The sequence below is a fragment of the Rattus norvegicus genome, chromosome 1 (assembly GCF_021556685.1).
Source record: "Rattus norvegicus strain SHRSP/BbbUtx chromosome 1, alternate assembly SHRSP_T2T, whole genome shotgun sequence".
Taxonomy (NCBI): Eukaryota; Metazoa; Chordata; class Mammalia; order Rodentia; family Muridae; genus Rattus; species Rattus norvegicus.
In genome coordinates, this window is record NC_141534.1 from 69,069,752 (window position 1) to 69,093,859 (window position 24,108).

At 37.6% G+C, this 24,108-nt stretch overlaps 1 protein-coding gene across 3 annotated transcripts in view; it reads right to left on the reverse strand.

Moving 5' to 3' along the window:
* The window catches only part of Lnpep (leucyl and cystinyl aminopeptidase), a 95,539-nt gene that overhangs the window by 17,939 nt on the left and 53,492 nt on the right, over positions 1-24,108 (reverse strand). For 2 of the 3 annotated variants that reach the window (NM_001113403.3, XM_087605894.1), the window contains 7 exon segments: positions 98-282; positions 6,372-6,528; positions 7,670-7,853; positions 15,605-15,693; positions 15,898-16,058; positions 18,091-18,222; positions 22,445-22,576. In NM_001113403.3, coding sequence (NP_001106874.1) covers positions 98-282; positions 6,372-6,528; positions 7,670-7,853; positions 15,605-15,693; positions 15,898-16,058; positions 18,091-18,222; positions 22,445-22,576 — 1,040 coding nt within the window. 3 annotated transcript variants of the gene reach the window in all.

Sequence of the window (24,108 nt, forward strand, 5' to 3'; positions counted from 1 at the left end):
AGGTCATGAAGAAATGTATTAAATAGGGTAAGTGTATACAGCGGGGCACCATTCATTCTTTAGGAAGCAATAGGATTCAAGTAGATAAACATTTCACCTCTGAGTTCCATTTGATGCCATCCAACCATCAAACAGCTTTGTGGCCATAGTGGTACAGTTCTCTAGGCTGTGGGCGCAGGCAAATTCCAGCAAGGCTGACCGAAGCTCTCGCATGGATGGTGTGCCTTCATCTGTCCATGTCTGCTGCTGGATTTGGTTCTGGAGCAATTTATGTACTCTGGTCTACAGGCATAAAATATGATTGATTTAAATGGCACTGATAATAATTTAATCAACCAGGAAATCAGGACAACTATATATCTTTTCTCCAACATTTACCCACTAAGGAAAAAAGACTTACATATTACTTACTAAATGATAACTGATACATAAAGCCCAAATTTAGCTGGAACGAGATTATCCAATAATAAAGCTATAAGAAGGACTTAGAATGATACAACTAAACTCAGAAGGAGTACACCTGTACCCCTATCCCCCACCATCCCCTGAATTTAACTATTATAACTCAGGCTGGTCTTGAATATACAATTCTCTTGCTGTGATTATAGGCACATGTCATCATCTCTTGCTAAAATATACTTCTTTACCAATGATTTAATGTTTTAAATGTTCCACATCCATTATTAAAAGTATATCAAACATACCAGCTAATTCTAGGTCATTAGCAAATTAACCTAACAAAATTAAAAAGAAGTGGAATCTGCAGGGAATAGTATAGTTTACTTATTCCCATTTTTTAATGCAAAAAATTCAAAGCTACATAAAAATGCAAAAATAGATGTATAGTACACATACATTATTTACCTAGATTTATCAGTTTCTAATTCTTCATTTTTATACATGATATATATACATATGTGTATATGTATATATATATATATATATACACATACACACTTTCTTATTTTAGATAAATTGTTTATAAATTATAGGTATCATGAAATTTCATTTATATATTTCTAGTCTGTATATGATCAAAATAGCCTGTTATACTCCAGAAAATGGGCAATTATTCAATATTATCACCTGCTGTTCTAACCAATTCATTGTTATAGTTACTTCTGAATGAAAGGACATTGTGAAAAAAAATATATATAATAGAATCAGCAACCCCCTTCTCATCTTTTCCTCTGAAGAAACATAAAAGTTATTCACAGTATGTGGAAATCCTTCTGTTACAAGTTATTATGCACCAGGGAGGGAGAGTATACACAAAATTTAACAATACTGTAAGAAATATGCACTTAGGAAATCCCAATGGGAAAAAATTCTGATATAAAGTGCTATTTTTTTTTCTGTAAGGAATATCTTCAAGCTATTCACAAGAAGGGTCAAATTAAAAACCAAAAACCAAAAACCCTACAGGTGTGCCTTCTGCAGGACCTTAGCACCAGCAAGTTTCTCCTCACCAGTTATTTTTTGATTATCACCCATGCTAACTATTTTTATGTCAACTTGACAAAAGCTATAGTCATCTGAAAGGAGGGACCTCAAAGGAGAAACTGTCTTTGTAGGATCTGATTGCAGACAGGCTGGTAGGCCACTGTGGTTAGATGACTGATTCTGTGCGCTATAAGAAAACAGGCTGAGCAAGCCATGAGGAGAAAGTCAGTACGCAGCACTCCATAGCCTCTCCTTCCAGGTTCTTGCACTATTTGACTTTCTGATTTTTCTCAACGATGACCTATTACCTGGAAATTTATATGAAAAAAAACTTTTCTCCCCAAGTTGCTTTTGGTTGTGGTGTTTCATCAGTGCAACACAAACCCTAACTAAGACACTACTTTATCCCAATAATAAAGCATCACAGATGAGTCATGAAAAAAAAAAAAACCCTTTAAACTCCAAACTTCAATTTGAGTTCTTTCAAAGTATTATGTTCTTAAAATCACTGTCTATCCCTAAAGCCAAAAAGAATTAGTGTAAGAAGTTCTCAGAGCTGGTGATAGCACATCGACCTTCCTCTGTTTAAAGGCAATAAAATAAAGACTAGACGCATTGTTGAATGTGTGAGGTGGGGGGCTTGAGAGCTACAGGGTAAATGCGGAATCAAAACATACACGCCATGCTAGCTGTCATCTGCAGGACTTTCCCAGGGCTCACTTGTCTGTGTTGGTACCTGCTATCTGCAACTGACTGACCCACTGAATATCAAGATAGCACTATTCCTGATTGCAGAAACAGACCCTAGGCCTGATGTTTTTGTCCCAAATAAATGGAGAGTAAAAGAAAAAATTAAAGGTACTTATTATCAAAAACAAAGAAAAAAATGTATGGGAAAGTTACAGCTTGCAGTCTGCGGTGGTTTGCCCTGTGTTTTGATGCTACTTCCACGGCCCCAAGGACGGCTGCCTAGTCACGAACTCAGGACCAGGTGACTTCACCAGAACCTCCCCATTGAATTTGTAAAGCACAGGTGAGGGGCAGGTACAGGATAGAAGGAGGCCTGTCATTGGAGGAGAAGGAAGGATGGGCGGGAGAGAAGTTTGAAGGAAGAGGAGAGGACTAGAACAGAGAGACAGGAGATGGAGAGAGGGGAGAAGCCATGGCAGGTGATGTTAAGATTCTGCTCCGTGTATTTACAGGTTGTTATTAATGTTCTCAAGGGATGGATGGTACCGGGCTTTGTATGTTTAAGTGGGCAATTATATCTTACCAATTGGGTCAAAGGTTATTGTGTTGTGTGTTCTTTTATGTGAGGGTTTGAGTGTAGGAAAGTGCACGGCTGGGGTGTGTTTCTGCCAAGATATGTAGCAGATATCTTGGGGCACCAAGGTGTAGACCCAGTGGGATAAAAGACCAACATTACCGTTTTATTTTTATATTTTTACAACAACAGCAGTCCTATTTTCAAAGGTTTCAGTGGACAGTCACAGCAACACCAGTGGGAATGGCACTGTGACACTGGAGCGAAGAAAGCCTGACACTTGAAGACGCTTAGACTAAGCTCTGAGCGCTCACATCCTTCAATCAGAGGGCACTGTTTTGCGAGTCTCCTTACACCAAATGATTAAGAGAGAATCTCAAAATATGTGAAGCATATTTGAAAGTATGATAAATATTTTACAAAGAAAATTCTATTTTCCTAAAAATCCTGCTGTTTTAAATGTGACCATTTTATTAAATAAATGGTTCAGGTTTTGTCTTCAATATTATTTATATTAATAAGAGCATAGAAGGTGCCTCAAGTTGTCGTTTCCTCTTATAAAGTAAAATGAAATATACTTTTCTTTTTTTTTTTTTCCCAGAGCTGGGGACCAAACCCAGGGCCTTGTGCTTTCTAGGCAAGTGCTCTACCACTGAGCTAAATCCCCAACCCATGAAATTTACTTTTCATACAGTTTCTAACAACCTTTTTTGAAGTTAAGGCAATTAAACAACTATCACTAACTTCATACAGAATGGCAAGAAGAGAAAGAGCATAAAGCAATACGCCATATAAGCTACCGACACTGTAATAGCAATAGAATGCGGCAAGAGTAACAAACCTTCTTTACAAATAAAACAGGAAAAGATCCTGACACTGTGCAATAGATTGTTTTGATTTACTGCTTTAATTTTACACCAAAACACTCAGGAAAGTTCTTTCCTAAGTTAACAAAGTTTTTTAAAAGAGAACTGTCAGTTTTATTGTAAAGGTTTATCCCACCAATGTTTCATGTGTAAGAGAATGACAGATTCGTAAGTTATAAAACAGGAATATGGCTGAAACCAGATACTAACTTCAGATGTGAACAATTTAACACAATTCAAATATACCTCCAGACCATACCCACTAAACCATAGCATATTTCACAAAACGATGTACACATCATGCATAGTTTTCATAACAAAACGAATGTGCTTTGGTGAGAATGATAAAAATATTAATCAAGCAACAATATTAAATACCAATACACTTGAATATTGGATTCAAAGGCTTGGAAATGCCTGCCATTCCACTTCCTAAGCGGTTTCACAGTTTGATAGTTCTGATGCTATTAAAATCCCTTAAGATTAAAACTAGAATTTTAATGTTTTTCTCTTTATGAATTAGTATGTTCCACCCTGCTATGGGGGAAAGCTGCTGTGGAGATGAAATGCGGGGAGCTTGACAGGGCTTATCCCAATGCCGCAAAGGGGAAGGTGCTGGGCTTCAGGGCACGTCGAGACACTGACCCGGGGGTGAGCTGTAAGAAAGCTGAAGTTGGTACTCCCTAACGTCTGGGATCTAGTTGCAGCTCGAAAACCACACAGAGAAGCCGGGGACAGAAAAGTTGGCAAGGAAGTGTCAGGGGTCCACAGGCCAGCAACAAGACTGCTATGGGTGCTCCCAAATTCCTGGACATTCAGGCACCACTGAGTTGTGAGGAGTTGACAAGCCAGGTCCGGGGGGAATGAGCTTTGCTCATCAGTGAAGGTCCTTAGCTTGGCTCTGGTTGTGGCTGGGAGTGCAGAGAAGCCTTCTATGGGAGAATTAAGCAGTGGTTCTGTAGGCAAAGGCCTGCTCCATGCTTCCCATGGCAGGTCTGGATGAAAGAGACAGTCCTTGCTTCCAGACGGTTTATTGGTTGTTCATGTTTATTGGTTGTTCATGGTCGAAAATGGATACACACTTCTTGGGAGGGAAGGAATGTCCGGGAAAGGGAGCTTATTGGTTAAACCCTCGGGGCCTTTAGATACCTCATTAGCATTCATGTGGGAAGTGTGGCACATCTTCCAAGTCAGGAATTTGACAGGGAGCAGGGAGACACCTACCTTCTCAGGTGTGCAACCACTGAGATTCTGGAGCCTCAACTCGCTCTACCCACCAAGATTCTTGGCATGATTTACCATTCCACAGCCAAATTGGCATTTAACAACAACAAAAAAAAGTGTAAGGAGTTGTAGACTGAAGGGTCCAAGTCTTAGAAATAGACCTAAGCCCCCCACTCTTGACCTTACTCACCAATCCCTTGACTCTTACGCTACAGCACGTCCCAAACAAAGACCTGAAAGCACAGAGGATGAGGACACAGCAGGAGATGGGGACCTGAATACCAACAGGAAAATATTCCAAAGACAGGACTTGTGATTTAACAAAGGGACAGCTTGAGATGATTATCAAGTGCTTTCTAAGACTAATCTTAACTAGAACAGAGAGAGGCACATGGAAGAAGGGCTTTTGCTACCGTGAAACTAACTAGCTAGACAGCTTCAGAATGGGCAGATGTTCTGCCTCCCTTTAGGGTATTTTTAAAGCCCTTCAAATCAGTGTCCTTCAAGAGTGATGAAAATGAGTCATGTGTACTAGTCTTGTCTGCTACTATTAATATTATGCTGAATAGTGTACTTCCCCCCAATTCATATAACCTTAATTGGGCACTGTCTCTGTAATACAGGGTTACTATGAGCTCTAATCTAAGGGTTGGTATATCTATAACAATTGACAAATTTGGGCACGGAAACACAGAACGTATAGTGCCTTGTCAACAGAGATAGGACAGAAGCAACATGAATTAAGGAACAAATGCCAAGGCTTGCTAGCATTCACTTGAAGGTAAGGCAAACGCAAGCAGCAGATTACTCTTTACAAGATACTCTACCCTGACGACACCTTGACTTTAGCCTTCTAGACTACAGGGGCATAATAAATAAGTCTCTGGTATTTTTGTACAACAAGTTTGTAGTAATCCATTAAGGCAATCCTAGGTAACTAATACATTACCTTAATTTTTGTTGAAGTGTCAAAAGTAATGGCTGTTAAGATTAAGTCTTAAAAGAAGTGAGGTCTAATACTCAGACTCCTTGAGAGCTCACAGTCACTGCTACCTATCAGCACTGCTACCCATGGAGAGTAGTCAGCAACAACTACTAAGCAGGATATTTTCAGTGCCAACAGGCTACATTTTATAATGACCACTGGCAAATTAATAGGATCTCTTTTTTTAAATGATTCTTTAAAAACAAGAGGGTTCCCAGGGACATTTTATTTTTTGATATTTGATACAGCAGTCAAGTGTCTGTATTTTGGTTCTTTTTTTTTTTTCGGAGCTGGGGACCGAACCCAGGGCCTTGCGCTTCCTAGGTAAGCGCTCTACCACTGAGCTAAATCCCCAGCCCCTAAGTGTCTGTATTTTGATATTGAAAGTACTATTTCATATAAAATTTCAACAACTTTTCAAGATAAATAATGGCATTTTGATCCAGAATAGATATTTTACAACCAGCAAAATAAAGAAATTGGAATTTAAATGCTTTTTTAAAGAAAGGAATGTTAAAAGCTGAATAGAATTATGAATAACAGTATTAAATATAGGTCCTATGAGAAACTGAAGAAAAGGAAAACTTACCACTAATCTTGAGGACAGGTCCATGTGTCCCAGTTTTTCCAGGAGATTATAGATGAGGTCAGTCTGGAACAGGGCTTCAGTGATAGGTGCAGTGTGGGTCTCATTTCTAAGGTAGTCAATCAAATCGAATGCCATCTGAAGAGGCACTTTGCCAAGGCTATAGAATAAATGAATATAAAGTATAAACACACATAACCACATGGAGAAAACGTTATAGTGAGTAGTGAGTTCTGCAGACAAGAAACCTAGGTTTGCAGTAGCACCAAACATAGTTAGACTTAAGTAAATATACTTCAGTGGCTCACAGGTAAAGGTGCATTTCAATGGAAAGATACACAATAGCTCATTTTTGGATCCAGAAGTCATCTATTATTTGGCACTGACTAAGTAAAAGCATTACACTGTCTTAGAAGAGAGGACTGCTATTAATTTTATTTATTAATTACTTTCTACCTACCACAAGATTGGGGGTAGTATACACCCTATCTAAATTACTGTCTGATTTGGAATACCTGAATCAGAAAACAGACTAATCTTCTTTCTTGTTGTAAACTCAGTTTGCCAAACTGTAAACTCAATTTATTTGTAAACTCTATTGAATTTACCGTGAATACCTTTTATAAACTAAGCAGTTAGGCTGGGTAGGGTGTTACAGGCTTTTAATCCCAACACCAAAGAGGAAGAAAGGTAGATCAATGAATATAAAGCCAGTCTGATGCAGGTCTAGGCCAGCCAAGGCTACACAGTGACACCTGGTCTCAAACAAATGAACTGACTGACTGACTGACTGACTGACTGACTGACTAGCTAACTAACTAACTAACTAACTAACTAACTAACTAACTAACTAACTAGGCAGTTTGTAAAAGTCATAGCAGTAATGGTTGAAAGGACATAACAAGTCAAAATTTAGAAAGTAATAAAGGAGGCTCTGGTCACTAGAGATGCTATTCAACCAATAGGTTAGCACCAAGCTTTGGACAGAAGTCAATTGCTTCATGAAGAGCATTATTTCATAAAATAATATGAACCTTGAATTCTTACAAAATTTTTACTGAACATAATATGTATCCTACTTGTGTGTATCTATTCTTGAACTAGTAGTAGATCCTGTTTTATGGTATCTATACAATGTGAATATAGCTGATGTTTCTAACACATTATAAAATCTCTGAAAGCAATGAACATGCTTATCATTTTCCAAATCTTCTAAAACTCTATCTGTGAATATGTACTTGTTCTTTATGCAACAACATTTAAAAACATGACAATAACAGTGTAAAATAAGCATACTCTACCCTGCAAGTTCAAAGATGTTATTGATCAGGTTGGCTCGGTCTTTGTCACTCAGAACATAGGGATTTCTTTTTAACTGGTTGATTAGAGCTGCCCAGCCATCATGAGCATAGTGAACAATGTAGTAGCCCGTCATGTTTGTATTGACTTTGACCCATTGTACTTGTTCTGTAAGATTGATGACATCTAAAAGAGAGAAAAAATTAAAACACCAAGAGAAAAGATAATAGAAGGCTTTGGTTTTTTCAAAGTTAACATGGTATGTTTTCACATGATTCTTTTAAGAAACTAAATACCTATGTGCTGATACAGTAAGTTTTACATTAATGAAGGTTGCTACTCATTCATGTAAACATTATTCATCATACATTGTTAGCTACAGGATTAGGAACTGGAGAACAAATGACAAAGAAGACAAAGGGACCTGTTTTTATGGTCTAATAAAAGCACCTAGATACACTATCCCATAAGTGTCACTGGTGGAAAAAGAAAACCCAACATCCATGGAAGGGTATAGAAATATTTCGCTCTGAGGGGCAGTCTGAGAGGCTTTGTGAAAGAAGAAATGTCTAAGATGTCATTCTGTTAAGTCACTTCAGAATACACAAGCCTTAAGAAATTATTCATGGGATGTTGTGCAGAGTGGAACAGCAGCTAAAATAGCACTATGCAAAGCATGTCTCATCTCAACCTTTGTCTTTTGTTATACTAGTAAAGAAAAAAATCTTGCCAGATCATGACAAACACAGAGGTGAATGCTTGAAGCCAACCACTGAACTGAGAGTAGGGTCCCCACTGGAGGAGTTAGAGAAAGGACTGAAGAAGCTGAAGGGGTTTGCAACCCCCTAACAACAATACCGACCAATCAACCAGAGCTCCCAGGGACTAAACCATCATCCAAAGAGTATACACATGGACAGACCCATGGCTCCAGTTGCATATGTAGCAGAGGATGGCCTTGCTGGGCACTAATGGGAGGAGAAGCCCTTGGACCTGCCAAGGCTCGAACCCCCAGTGTAGGCAAATGTCAGGATGGGGAGGTGGGAAGGGGTGGTTGGTTGGGTGGGAGAACACCCTCACAGAAGAAGGGGGAAGGGGAATAGGATAGGGGGTTTATGGACAGGAAACCAGGAAAGGGGATAACATTTGAAATGTAAATAAAAAATATCCAATAAAAAGAAAGAAAAAATTATTTAGAAAATAATTCAAAGCTATCAGAATGAACATTAGAAAAAGCTTAAGGTTTTGTTAAGGACAAGATAAATGAGTTAAAATAACGGAATAGTGGAATGTAGTATTTTAGTACACACATGTTTGTATGTATGTATGTACGTATATATGTATACACACATACATACATTCCTACTTGTGTGTGTATGTTTGTGTTAAGAGAATTGTTAAAAATGCCTATGGATTTCAGGAGGGGAGAGAATGTACAAACAAGGAACTGACTATAAAATATGCTGATGAATTTTCAACATGCTTAAAATTACGAACAATTACCAAATACTAAAATTACTAAAAACATGTTGACAGGGCTGTAGGTGGCACAGGAAGGTCACACTTGGGAGGACCTGAGGTGGATCTTTGCTAAAACAAGCACAAGCCCTATGTACTGATTCTTCATTATTAACCTCTCAGTCAATACAGTGAGGTACCTAGCAGGAGACTGCAGATGCTTACCAAATAAATCAATAAAGAATGATTAAGATCATAACAAGTAATTTCAAACCACATTAAAAGCTGAATTATATATTATCTTCTGATCTTAAATTAAAACTATAATTCTTAAATTATATTTAAAAAACTTCATCTAAACCCAGTGATACTGTAGTATCGTTTACTTTCATGCTTTTGCTATACTTGTTTGAATTAATGTAGATTTCCTACAGCTGTCCTACATGTGTTGATGTTCATTCTTCGTTTCCACCTTTAACTACCCCACCCCATCACTTCCATTGTCTTCAATGCCCAAATAGCCAACTTTTCATTTCAGGACTTGCTCCACAATCTCCTGTTTTGAAACATTCAAATTTTTTCTTTATTATAATACTTGTACAGTGAATTATTTTCATATAATTGCTTCAGAAACATATTCTAAAATGAAAGATATTAGTACTTGAAATTTTACTTAAAGTTTGCCAAGTTCAAAAGCATAAATTATTAGAATTTATTTGATTCCTTTTATTACTCTAATTTTGCTGATATTGTGGACATTCTAAAGATGGACATGCTTCTAATTATGTCTTAATAGAACTATCAGTCCTTTTCATTAAAAGATTCAATATTTCTTTTTTATTCTTGACATAGTAAGAGATGGGAAGGATCAACTAGATGAAATAAATTCATATTACTCTTTTTTTCAGAGTAATGTATAGTTCTGGGGAGTATTTGTGAAGGAAAAAGTCATGGTTCTAGGTTATGGACATTGTAAACAAGCTTCTAACCAATGAGAATAATTATATCACTAGCTAATCCAAAAAGTACCACCATTTTCCATTTGAGTTAGCAAGCACAATCTTGTGCGGTGCTTTTAAAGATAAAGCCCAGGGAAGAGGTATTACACAGCCCCCTCTCCACTGACCTAAAAAGGAATGGGAAGTATGGCCACCGTCTCAGTGGACAGGGTCAGGAGATGTAGGATAATGAATATTTTCACTGATGAGCACGGACTATCCTGCAAACCTGGCCAACTCCAGATGGTAGAGAGAAGAAATACAGCATGGAGTATATGTCAAATTATGACCGCTATCAAGTTGTCAGAACATTAGCAACATAGCCAATGAGATAGGAGACATCATTTAAAGGATAGTATGAACTAGGATGCAGAATGCTAAAACCATAAGTATCAAAAATAATCACTTTATACAAAGGACGAAACTGGTTGCTATCTCAAATGTAGGTGAGACTACTTTTTAAAGTTTTTACTTTATTATAATCATGAACAGATTAACCGTTAGGTTTCATAGTCTATTCAATAGTAAAATGAAGAGTGAGCAATTTAATTTTAAATGGCAAAAATCCAGACAAAGTAATCTAATTGTGATTTTAAAAACCATTTGTCAATAAGCTATGAAAACCAACTACTATTTTATGAAGAAACATTGAAGTCCTCAAACAAACAAATAAAAATACACATTCTTACTATAAAATTAGGAAATATGACATCCGGGGGTTACCATCCCACAGTGTAGCTACAGCCTTACAAAAGCCCTTCCTTCTTTGAATCACTTCCTTTCCTCATCTTATTAGGTAGGAACAAAGATAACAGCACGTGAAAGTATGTCAGTAAATCACCTCCCTTCTTTTTCTTTCTAATTGCTTTTCCTTCCCATGATACATCTTTTAGTTTCATAGAAATATTTCTGGGATGTAGACATACTTTTTCAGAAATATATCATCTCTGGTTAATATTAAATATCTCCTAGTTAAATATTTTGGGTTCAAAAACATATAAAATATAGATAACAGAAAGGTAAGACAGACAAAGTAAAAATTTTTAGCATAACCCAAAATATAACTCCCTTTAGCTTGCTATTATGTGCAACAATTATTCAAAAACAATGTGTATGGGGAAAGGTGGCAAAGATGTTAACTGGGCTTAAGTAGTACACATGACTGAACTAGTAAATTAAGCTCAGAGCCCTGCTGTAAACCTAAGAAACCAGAGGATCTTACAGTGCCACAATTAAAGTCATCTTCTCTAAAAAAAAAAAAATTGCAGCTAATTTGAGAGTAACTATTATTGGGGTATCAGGGGCCAAGAAGACTCAAGTGTCTTGAGGGTCAAGCCTTTTTCTATAAGAGCAGTGTTTTTGGTGTATACTCTTAAAATCTGAACTGGCAGAAATTAAAGTAGCAACAGCCAGAGGGGAACTATGTTATTAGTGACAATTATATCAAGTTGGGCCAATTACAGTTGCAGATTCAACAATTATATTCCTTTTTGTATATTCCTTTTTACTATGAGTTTTACCAAAGAGGAAAAATAAGACATTTGGCTTTAAATGTTCTTTCTTGAAAAGTTTTTATAGTCAACATTATAATTAAGTGACTTCATTTATTCAGTCAATAATTACTTATGCATCTACTACATGCTAAGTTCACTAATGCGATTTATAAATCACAATATTTACCCTCAAGGGGAGATAGATACAAGGAGAGAGATACAAGTAGACAGTATTTACAGAATATTCTGAAAGTAAAACTGTTATTTGAAACTAAAAAGTAGAAATCTACCTTTTGGGGGGATGCAGAGACTCTGTGGAGCAAGCCATGGCTTAGCTAAGGGCAGAGGAATGAACAGAAGGAAGTCAAGGGAATGGGAAGTCAGGGTCTTCAAGGAGAGATCACAGCACACAGAAGAGTTCAGACACAAACATGGCCTCTTTGAGGTGCTGGAAATTTTTCTGTGCAGCAAAATCAGGTAAGAAAGATGTGGAGGGAAGCAGAAAAAGAAAAGAGTAGGAGAGGATCATAGAGAAGCAAGAGAGGGGAAGAAAGAGAAGGCTAGAGATGAGGATGGTGAGGAGGACAACGACGAGGACGAGGAGGAGGAGAAGCAGGAGGAGGAGAAGCTAGCAAAGGGAGTAGGAGGAGGAAAGAGGGAGAGAAGAGAAGTAGATATGGAAGGAAAGGAAGAGAAGGAAAGCAGGAGAAAGTGACAGGGGAAGACTGAAGAAGAGAGGGGGAGAAAACCAGGGAAACAGCAGGGAAAGGGAGGAAGGCAGGCTATGGGTCATGAATATATGTCTACATTCATGTTGAAAGCTTAGTCCCAAGCTAGAGGATCTAATCATTGGGAAGGAACTGCTTATGTCACCGAGTGATTGGTAGAGAATGGGCACTTAGGAGGTAGGGTTTGGAGGAAGGTTACTACTTTGGGCTGCCTCCATAAAGTTATAACCTACCAATGTTTTTCTTCTCTCCCCCCAGATGCCAGGAACAGAAACCTGTCAAACTGTGAACTAAAATAAACATTTCTCCCCTTTAAGTAATTTTGTTATAGAAACTAAGACTTGACTGTTGTAAGGAGGAAATTTGGAGCTATTTTATAAAACAAGAATCTCAAATCACAGTTTACCACACGCACATATATACAGAGTTTTTTAAAGAGCTGACAGAAGTAGTTTTCTTATTGCCTATTTCTAATACCAACAAAAATTTAAAGACTATTTTGAAGTTTGCAAATTTTCTTTTTTGGCTCCTTTTAAATGCTGCACTGCATCTAGACTATACTGCTGTATGCCTGGAGGGGAAGTTGATTCTTCTCGGGTCAGAGCACTGCTTTAGGAATTCCTAATGTGTAGAGGTCTGTTTCACCAGGGAAGGCAACACTTTTTCACACAGTAATCAAAGAGATGGTGGGATTACGTTTTGCTTCCAAGGCTATACACAGTGAGACTGTAGTGGGCCCTGTGCTCTGCTGTAGGGTGTGGTAAAGCTGCAAAGAGATGACACATTCATGGCTGCTGGCTGTTTCCATCTTTACTTTACCAGAGCAACTTAGTGTCAAGTACCAGACCACAAACTCAACAGTCTACAAGTTTGAGATTTAAAGAAAAAATCATACAAATAGGAAAAAAATTCTTATCATCTAATGTTTTTATTAGAGAATAATTTAATAAAGACAGCTGATGAATCATGGGTATATAACAATGAAGGACTATGTCAATTATCATATATTTTTAAAAGGCAAGATATGGAAATCATATGTACATAATGATCTCAAATAGAAATTGTAAAATGATAGGCAAGTGCTAGTGAGCTTATGACAGCATGAGAAGACTATGTACATGCTTATGTAATGTGGACACACTGTGCTTTGTTATGTATTCCTAATGTCTAACATGATCTTAACACACGCCAGACATATTTTAGGTGCTTCATATAAATAAACTCTAAGAATCCTTATCACACCACTATTTTAGAGTAGGCTCAGGAAGGCCAAACACCTCATCTAAATCTAGTTAAACGGAAACGGGAGAGCCATGCTGTGAATCAGACAGACAACTGGGCTTTAGTCACCCATTAAAATGTAGATTTGAAAACAGATCCAAAGCTAAGCAAGAGCTTCCCCTTTTCCATAAATCGAAAGTATTCACTGCTGATTCTCACATAATCCAAGGCCTAATGATCTTGGGGATGAAAATCAAAAGGGCATACCTGTAGGTACACAGATGTACTTTACAAATGGTTAGAAATTACACTTCAATAGATTTTTTATGGACTCCTTATGGTTAAACATATACGACCAACTACCAATTTTCTGAAAAGCTTGGGGCTAGAAGTGTTTCAAATCTGGAACATTGTAGATTTTCTACCATTTGTACAGATTTTACTACTAGAACATTCATAATCTAAAAGTCTGAAACCTAAAATGATCTAAAACTCTGAACTAGTCTGACTGCTCCATGAGGCTCATGCAGGGATACTTGGCCGGTGTCACTGTGCCGGTGTCACTGTGCCGGTGTCACTGTCATGATCTATTCTCCCCTTGGTATCATAGTCCCTTGGCCCGTTTTTCATTACCAAAGAATGTACATGTACAAGATATGTTGTAATAAGCATTTACTGTAAATTTAGGTCATGAATCAACCTTTATTATGCATATAAATAATCTATAAAATGCTTGTTAAAATGCACTGGCTCCAAGCCAGACCTTGAAAGTAGATAATAACATTTTAAGCAACTGCTTACTTCTTTTACTTATTTTAAAACATAAAATCTTTATCTAGAACCTAAAAATAAAACATTGCCAAAATATTCTTTAAAATTTCTTTAACCATATGACTCCACCAGAAATTTCTCTCCATTTAATTTGTAAAATACAGGTGAGGACAGGTACAGGATAGAAGGAGGCCTGTCATTGGAGGAGAAGGCAGGAGAAAAATTTGAAAGAGGAGGAGGAGACTGGAACGGAAAGAGGGAGAGACAGAGGGGAGAGAGGGGAGCCGGCAGAAAACATGGAAGCTGACGTCAAGATCCACTCTGTATTACAGGTTGTTCTTAATGTGCTTAAGGGATGGATGGTGCTGGCTCTGTATGTTTAGGGGGCAATTCTATGTTATCAATTGGAAAAAATTCTTTAACCTGTTTTTAAATTTAAATGTATTACTATTATTTTACTTATTCACTTTACTAACCTTCTTTCTTTTTTTTTTTTTTTTTTTATTAACTTGAGTATTTCTTATTTACATTTCGAGTGTTATTCCCTTTCCCGGTTTCCGGGCAAACATCCCCCTCCCCCCTCCCCTTCCTTATGGGTGTTCCCCTCTCCATCCTCCCCCCATTGTCGCCCTCCCCTCAACAGTCTAGTTCACTGGGGGTTCAGTCTTAGCAGGACCCAGGGCTTCCCCTTTCACTGGTGCTCTTACTAGAATATTCATTGCTACCTATGAGGTCAGAGTCCAGGGTCAGTCCATGTATAGTCTTTAGGTAGTGGCTTAGTCCCTGGAAGCTCTGGTTGCTTGGCATTGTTGTTCATATGGGGTATCGAGCCCCTTCAAGCTCTTCCAGTTTTCTCTGATTCCTTCAACGGGGGTCCTATTCTCAGTTCAGGGGTTTGCTGCTGGCATTCGCCTCTGTATTTGCTGTATTCTGGCTGTGTCTCTCAGGAGAGATCTACATCCGGCTCCTGTCGGCCTGCACTTCTTTGCTTCATCCATCTTGTCTAATTGGATGGCTGTATCTGTATGGGCCACATGTGGGGCAGGCTCTGAATGGGTGTTCCTTCAGTCTCTGTTTTAATCTTTGCCTCTCTCTAACCTTATTTCTTACAACTAAAAGCCAACTCTATACATTGGACGATGATTTATGACACTAGATCAGAGAATGTACATACTGGAAAATGCAATCTATTATCTGTCCTATGTTCAAATTTTTAAAATTACATGACTAGTAATTTTTTATCAGAAAGGTATTAACTATAGTCACACCTGATTTCTTGTCCAGTAGTGAAACTGATCGATATTCTGAATAGTTTCTTCCATCAGTGACATAGGATATTGGAATATGCCAAAGGTGGCTGCAGAAGGAAAAGATTGGAGGTTAGCTCTCTTCCTGATATTTAGACATCGTTTCAGACAGTAACTGGAAACTGAAAGCTTCCAAACTCCTTCTAGAGAGGGAAGACCTCATCGGGTTTTACAAGAATGATGGTACAATACGTCTAAAATCCTTACACCTGAAGGTGGAAACAAGACAAGCTGGGAAGAAAAATGGATGATACCTTGTATCTGAATCCTGAATTTCTGGTTGCATGCTTGGAAAAAATCTTTCTTGTTGTAGAAGAAGCTCAGTCCCCTTTCTCTGGACGGTCACTAATGGGAATCCTTTCTGTAGGGTCCAGGTTTTCATCATTTTCTTTACATCTAGAGTTTTGCCTGTGACCTATTAAATCAAGAAGAATTGATTTTGCTTATAGATAAAATTAGTTTAAAAGTCTTAGTCTAATTTGCCTGTACCTTTTCCTCTCTCCTAACTCTAGTCCATGGAGACCACATAGAATTGATACTGAGTTGAGTTCACACTTTTCATCACCCTAAGTACAGAGCTGTTAGAGAAACTAGCTTGGCACATGGGCGGGGCAGGGGGTTCAGGGTGAATGGTACCATGCTGAAAAGCAGCAGGTGTGCTACCAACCCTCGAGTTTAACATCAGAGTTCACAGACGGTGTAAGGGAACTCCTGGGCCCCAGCACTTCCACTTCACAAAGATGCAGTGAGTGAGAGTCTTCTAACTCCGGTCTGAGGAGCAGCAAGTCTACACTCTTCTTCACCCCACTCTGCGTTGTCTTCACTGTCCTTTAAGTGCCCAGTCTGACAGGGTGGGGATGGGGACAACTGGAGGGTGACAGATAATGTCAGCAGGAGCTAAACAGACCTCTGTACCCTTAACTGAGTCTCTTAGAGAACAATTGTAAATTCCTTTTGGTGATCATACATCCTATTTCCCAAAACTATATAAACTTTACCTGCAAAATCTAAAATCTAATGTCACAGGTTATTTAGACCCTCCAAAGCTCACTACCTCCAAGACATCTGGTATCAATTATCAAAAAGTGGTTCGTGACAAATGGTCTTTTTAAAGCGGGAAGGTTATATTTATGATTTAGCCTACTTTTCTGAATTACTCATAGATGTAAATTCAAGACACCAATTCACCATAAAACCTGGACTATTATATCACCAAGGCAAGTTCTACTTCAATCACTATATGTTGCTAAAAGTACAAAACAATCTTCCCCAATTTCATTGAGGTATTAATCTTATCTTTCTCACGGCTCCAAACTATTTATTTCAGGTCCAGGGGCTGGGAAGAAAAGCAAGATACTTTAAGAAGTTAAAAGTAGTAATGTAAAAAAAAGTAACCTAGTGTATAGTTTGATATGGATGTTGAAAACACTGAGAATAACGTTATGAAATAGGTTGGGATGGGACAACAACATTATTTGCAGTGAGGGATTAAGGTAGGCTTATGTTCCAAATATCAAGACATGTGTGATGGGAACCACATAAGTGATGGCTCTCAAATGAAGTACCAACATCTGACTGGAAAAAATACTACAGAAATTAGTGTTAGGAAATAAAAATTATTTTCTTCTCTCAAGCAGAATTCAATAGGATAGTCCTATCTTCTGGGTGAAAAGTTAATACTAGAAAACACTCCCAATCAGAGTGGGCAGTGAGACAGATCCAAAGCAAGGGTTTCTGACCCAGCATCTACAAGACTGAAACATGTGTGATGTTTTACATGTATGTGGTTTTGCTGAAGCAGATGACATGAACTTTTATCAGATTTTCAGCTATATCCGTGACCTTGTAGAGCATGAAGAACCACCAGATCAGAGTAACAAACTTAAAGGCCTACCAGGATTGTGCAGCCAACATATCAACATATGTACATAGGCAAGCTGGGTTCCTATGCTGCACTGAGGAATAACTTCTATCTAATTACACTGCTTGTTAAAAACAGAGTGTAACAAAAATCAAGAAACAAACAACTCAAGGGCAGCATGGAAATCATGGTGATCACCTTGTGATTTATCACTGAGAAGGGATTAGGGCCTTCAAATCAAGAGATTCATAGGGCTCCATATAGAATCATTAATTAAAGATAAAAACTAGAAAACATGCCTAGTTTAAAATAAGTTTTTATAAAAAGTTAGGTATCAAAAATACGTGATATTCATTAATATTGAGGAGAAAAATTTTCCTTACTTAGCAAAATAGGAATGGAGATTAAGGTACAGAATAGTATGACTATCCATGGCCAGATACATGTTTTTTTTAATACCAACAAACAGTATTTTAATTTCTTGACTTTGATAACAAATCCTTATAGTCTAAGTTCTAGCTTCTCTCTTTTAAATATCTCACTGGTACCATATGTGTTAACTGGATGAATTATCCACGTTATTTACCTCATTGAAGCTGTCCCAGAGGTCATCGCTTTGAATTGCTGCATAGCTGTGATTGTGCAGGTAAAGAATGATGGCATGCTGAAACACGTCTTCACTAAGGTAACTTTTCAACATCAACAAGAGAGACGCTCCCTGCTCCCAAGACAAAGAGAGATGAAAATATCAGACTACTATAGGCTCCAGAATCAAGAATCTAAGACTGAAAATACATAATTTCTAAAATATGTGATTTCAAGTATACAACATAGTTATAGTACATTATTAGTCTTCCATGTACACAGATGTAGACCACATTTAAATGCAATTATTTAAAGATAAAAACATTAGCAAAGGGAGTCAGATTTCTATGTACATGTCAGCACTGAAATGGTTAGCATGTATGTATTTTTAATAGAAAAGTGACAAATTTTCTTTTTTTTTTTTTTTTTTTTTAGTTCTTTTTTTCGGAGCTGGGGACCGAACCCAGGGCCCTGCGCTTCCTAGGTAAGCGCTCTACCACTGAGCTAAATCCCCAGCCCTAAAAGTATCATGCCTTCTTTTTTTTTTTTTTTTTTTTTTTTCCCCCCCCCGGAGCTGGGGACCGAACCCAGGGCCTTGCGCTTCCTAGGTAAGCGCTCTACCACTGAGCTAAATCCCCAGCCCCAAAAGTGACAAATTTTCTATGGCATCTCTTTCCCCATCTCCAATGCATAGAGTGCTGACTGCACTCATGTGCACATGATGAGAAAGCATAATCAGATAGCAGAACTTTGAAAATCTCTCTGGGGGCAGAATTCCATTCTAAGTTTAGTCTCCTGTGTTACTGAAACAATCAGGATCTTTCTTCTTATGAAGAGATGGACTATACTGGTGAATGCACAGAGGGGCAAGCAAACACTAAGACTCCAAACTGGGTGTGCAAGTACTCAGGCGACAATATACTCCCTCACACACACATTACATTTCCAACCAGAAAACAACTACATGTTTGGTGCCATTTCTGATTTGAGAGAGAAATCAGGTTGCTCTATTAGCAACTGATACTATTTTTTATATCTGGCATATGCTCTATCTTTTTCTATAGTGAAGGCTAGCTAAGCAACCAATTCAAAGATGCAACTACAGAAACAGTGCCTACTACGATGCCTAGCGGCAAGCACTAAACACAATGTTTGAATGAATTTCACTTGTGATAAAAATGTAGCAATATCAAGCCATCAAGATTATCAGTAATAGCCATTACACTCATTTTTTAGGCTATAGCTGTATTTATTCTATAAATGTAAACATTCTTGTTCTCGACAGTCCCTTCTTTTCTCCTACATGAACAACTTTCTCCTCTAAAATATTCCCTTCAACAAAACAAACATTCTTAATATATATATGCATTATTGACTCACTCTTTAACTTCATGCCTCCTCTAGTTATCACACTAGTTCTTACTTCTCTTTTGTAGTAAAACTCTTCAGAGTCCTCCCATGTTATTCTGAACCACAGGCTAACTATTATCTACTAGCAGTGTCATAATCAAGGTCCCTGGTGAATTTCCTGGTGCCAGATCCACTCAGTTCTTACTCACCTTATCAATACTGCACCAATAGCAGTTAATATGATTAATTACCCTGTCCTGTTTGAAAGTCTTTATGCACACAGCCTTGGGACAGTGTTCTTGATTTATCTTATCTTCCCAATGACTAAAGTTTGGTATGCCACGTCATTTAAATCCTTGGGCCTCCTCTTCCTCTACCTAAATTTGCTTTCTAGTTGTTCTCTGTTGGCTTTAACCTCCTGATTTATATATACTTAGATTTTTTTCTGAATTCCAGACTCCTATTTAGCTGCCTACTTGGTAACTCCAATGGCATATCTAATATACATTTCACACTTAAGAAACACAGTTTTTTTCTTTATTCCTTATTTATCCAGTAGTCTTCTCCATTTTAGTAAATAACAATTCTAATGTCCAGTTCCTGAGAGAAAACTGTTTTTATGACGTGCGTATGCACACATGGGCACAGGCACACGCCCTGGTGGTGGATAAAGTGAAAGCTAGAGGTTAGCTTTCAGGAGATGGCTCTCTCCTTCCATGATATGGACCCTAGAAATAGAACTCAGATCTAGCCAGCCCTCAGGTACAAAGCTGCTAATATTATGCTCGACTCCCCTCATACATTCTACATATAATCTATCAGCAAATGCCAACTAGATAATATTTGTATACTTCCCGAGTCCAACCATATCTCACTACCATCATAGTCCATCTATGGCAACTACCTAATCAGTCATCCTGCCTCCAGGAGCAGCTAAACACTGGGCATAGTTTTTAAAACAATAAGACGTCATGATATTTCCCTGGCCACATGTTCTTCTTCACCTAGGATAAAACATCATATCATATATTATCTTATGTTCTACTTCATAATGATTTAACTTCATGAGTCTGTTGATGTCATCTACTGTCCAATACTCTGTTCTGTTGTTTACTTATTCTATTCCGAACGTGAACGCATTCTTATGCTTGAACATGAAAAGCAATCTGTCATCTCAAGCTGTGTGGGACTCCCTAACATTAGTCCCAGATTTGATGCAGCACTAAAAGGATACACAAAATTCAGCTAATAGGCACACTCACAATTATAATCTATAACAGTGAAAAGATTCAAGGTAAAATCAGCTGAGCAGTAGTTCCAAAGTCTAAAAGAAGCCACTTCTCAATTTTCCTGAGCCCTTTCTTAGTAGACAGGATGCGCTTCTCCTTTAGCAAGCAATGATAATGTATGGAATACTGTCAACTAGGTTAATTGTCAAAAAAAATTTGGCAATCAAACTTTCTTTTGTTTTGTTTTGCCTAGGAGTAAAGGTTGAGCATAGAAGTATCTTCTTATTTGTACTCAAGTTCCTAATAATAAGATAAATGTCAACAATATACTATAATAAGTCATGTAAATATAGTCTATTTCAATATATTTTACTATAGAGCAGATCTCAGCAAGACAGGCCTATGATTTTCTTTCCCTATAAAGTTAAGAACTTTGACTTATTCACTTAAAGGAATCACTTCATACCTTTGCTTCGGCAGCTAATTAACTCTTGTACATTAGGGATCATTAATAAATAAAAGGTAATTGACCACAAGCCCTAACTGAGCCAGTTAATGTGTAACTGAGATGGTATTTAGTGAGGAATGGACAGGTTGCATATTCGACATGGTTCCATTGGAGAAATGGTTGGCTCGTGCCCATGCAGGACGGGATGAGCTTTTCCTATTACTCTGAATGCCGTGTAGCTCAAAATTCATGGATTGCTTGTTTCTGGACTTTTCCTTTTAGTATTTCTAGTATTTGTCCTAAGACAGCTAATGATAGTTTACTGAAGCCAGGAAGGAAAATTGCAGATAAGGAAAAGTGTGTGTGTGTGTGTGTGTGTGTGTGTGTGTGTGTGTGTGTGTGTGTGTGTATTTTCAAATTAAACTAATTTCTTGCTAAAAATACTATTACTTACTTCATCAGTCTTTAATCTAGAAAACATTTCTTCCTTCTTCTTTATCTGTCTTACCCTGTCACTAAGTTCTTCAAGTACAAAACTCACTTTAGTTTTAGATCTATTTTCTTTCCATTGTTATGACCACTCATGTCTGATCTTCAGTACCAGGTCCCATTTTTTCGTCTCAGAATCTACTTTATAAACTGAATCCAATTTAAAATTTCTAAATATGATGTTAATCAAGTCATCCTTATGATAAAAAAAAATCATAGATTTCTTATGGCACTAGGGACCTGCTGTAGCTGGGGCTCCTTTCTTACCTTCCTAACCCCGGGTCCATCTCTGAATGAGCCCCAGCCATCAGCACTCCTGGTTCTTCTCTTCAAAGTTCCATCTCTGCCTTACCCTGTTCCCTGTGCTGTCTGGATTCTCTCTTCAACATGCATACTTATTTTTTTTTTTGGTACTATTTAAGCACACACAGCCTCTCTTGCTTGCCCACATGTATTTACCTCCTAATTTTGAACTTTTTGATAATATGGGTTCTATTCTCACACTTAATTATTTTCTTCGCTATCTAGCACAGGGATTTACTATCCAAGGACTCTGACAACCAAACATAAGAGACTAATCAGCTTTAACATCACCCTTCTGACATCACTCAGGTAGCGCCAGGACCACACTTCCTCTGTTCTCCAACCTGCTCAGATCCCAACAGAACTTCTACTTTCCATCCACTGTCCTGGTGTCTGTGCTTCACATTCTGAAGGGTAATGGTCAACAACTAAAATAACTTTTTTGCTTAATTTTTTTTGGCGAATCATGCTGTTTGCTGAACCACAAAATGAGTTGGAATTCTATTTAAGGTACATTCCTTTGTGCACAGTGATACCTTAAAATACGAAAGAGAATCAAACATTTCTTCTATTTGTTCTGATGACTGAACAGATGATGATATTGGATGAGACGAATTCAAGGAATCTTTCCTCATGGTTTTAAATCGAGCATCTAAGAAGTCTTCATACTACAAAAAATAAAGCAGTAGGAAGTCATGACCAGTATAAAAGGCACTTACAACATTTATTCAAATTAAACAAATTGCTACAGAATGAAAACACCTGGGCTCACTAAACTGCTCATATAAACAAATGAAAGTCAATTGTATGCATTTCCTTACAGTGGAAAGTGCACTTCGAACTGAGGGATGTGAGAATCTGCACTCTGAAGAAAGAGCACGACTGTAAAATTGTGAAGCTGCAACTATGAAAAGCCAACTCCAAATCTGAACATCCAAGAGAAATATTCAACAAAGATTAGAGTTTTAAAATGGAAATTGAAACTTAGGCCTTATCTTCATTTTCTACTAAAACAATATTCAGTTTTTAGTTAAGGTTACTTAAAAAAAATACAGCTCTTACTCTGAAAGCATTGAGAACTCAGCCAGGAGTGCCCCTAGAGTGTATATTGGAGTTTAAAGTGTTCCGAGCACCCCCACGTGGTGAAGCTGTGTATTTCATTGCTTAAGTAAGGAGCACACATTATTTAAACTACCTATTTAGTATCTCAACTAAAAATTACTTTAGTTCTAATCAAGCCCTACACACAGAAATATCAAACTGGAAACTCTCAAGAGTACTTCCTGTAAGTACCTATAAAATGTATGTAGGGAGTCGGACAGTGCGTCATAGAATTTCATAGTTGAAGACATTACTATATGGGAGACTGTTCTATAGTTTGAGGGGCTCGTGTTCTGAACTTCCCTTCAGCTACCCAATAATACTTAAATTATTTCAGCAATACCTGTCTGTCAAATTATGGCCTACTATGTCTGAAAATCCTTGAGTATAGGAAATATCTTCCAACTCTAATGACACACTCACAGCATAGCGCCTCTCTGTAACAGGATGGTATTAAAGACTTTGAAACAAATATGTGGTTTGTATACAGCAATAGCAATTTGGTTGTTTGTTTAAAAGATTTATTTATTTTACATATATGAGTACACTGCTGCTGTCTTCAGAGACATCAGAAGAGGGCATCAGATGTCATTACAGATGGTCGTGAGCCATGTGCTGGGAACTGAACTCAGAGCTCTGAAGAGCAGCCAGTGCACTTAGCTGCTGAGCCATCTCTCCAGCCCTTGTTTTTCAATTTTAGCAACTTATATGTTATTTAAGAACTGTTGAAAGAATGTTCTTAGTGACAATATAAAAAGCAGTCCTGAAGTCAGTCTTCATTTCATTTCTTTTTTTATACAAGGATTTTTAAGTTATTTTCCAACCTTATCTAAATTCCCTCAAACAAAAGGACCATATCTAATAAAATAAAATGTGATAGTTAAAATATTCATCCTAAAGTTAAAAAAAATCATTTAAATGTGTAATGAAATACATCAATGTGCAAGAGTGGCTTTCAACTGTCAAGTCTCCAGAATTACTGATTTTACTATAGCTTTTAAACATTTTTTTCATTATCTCAAATGTGTAGAAAATATATGGTAAATACTAACTTATAATGTGGCTATTCCCTCCTCGTAGGGCAAAGAAACACAGTACT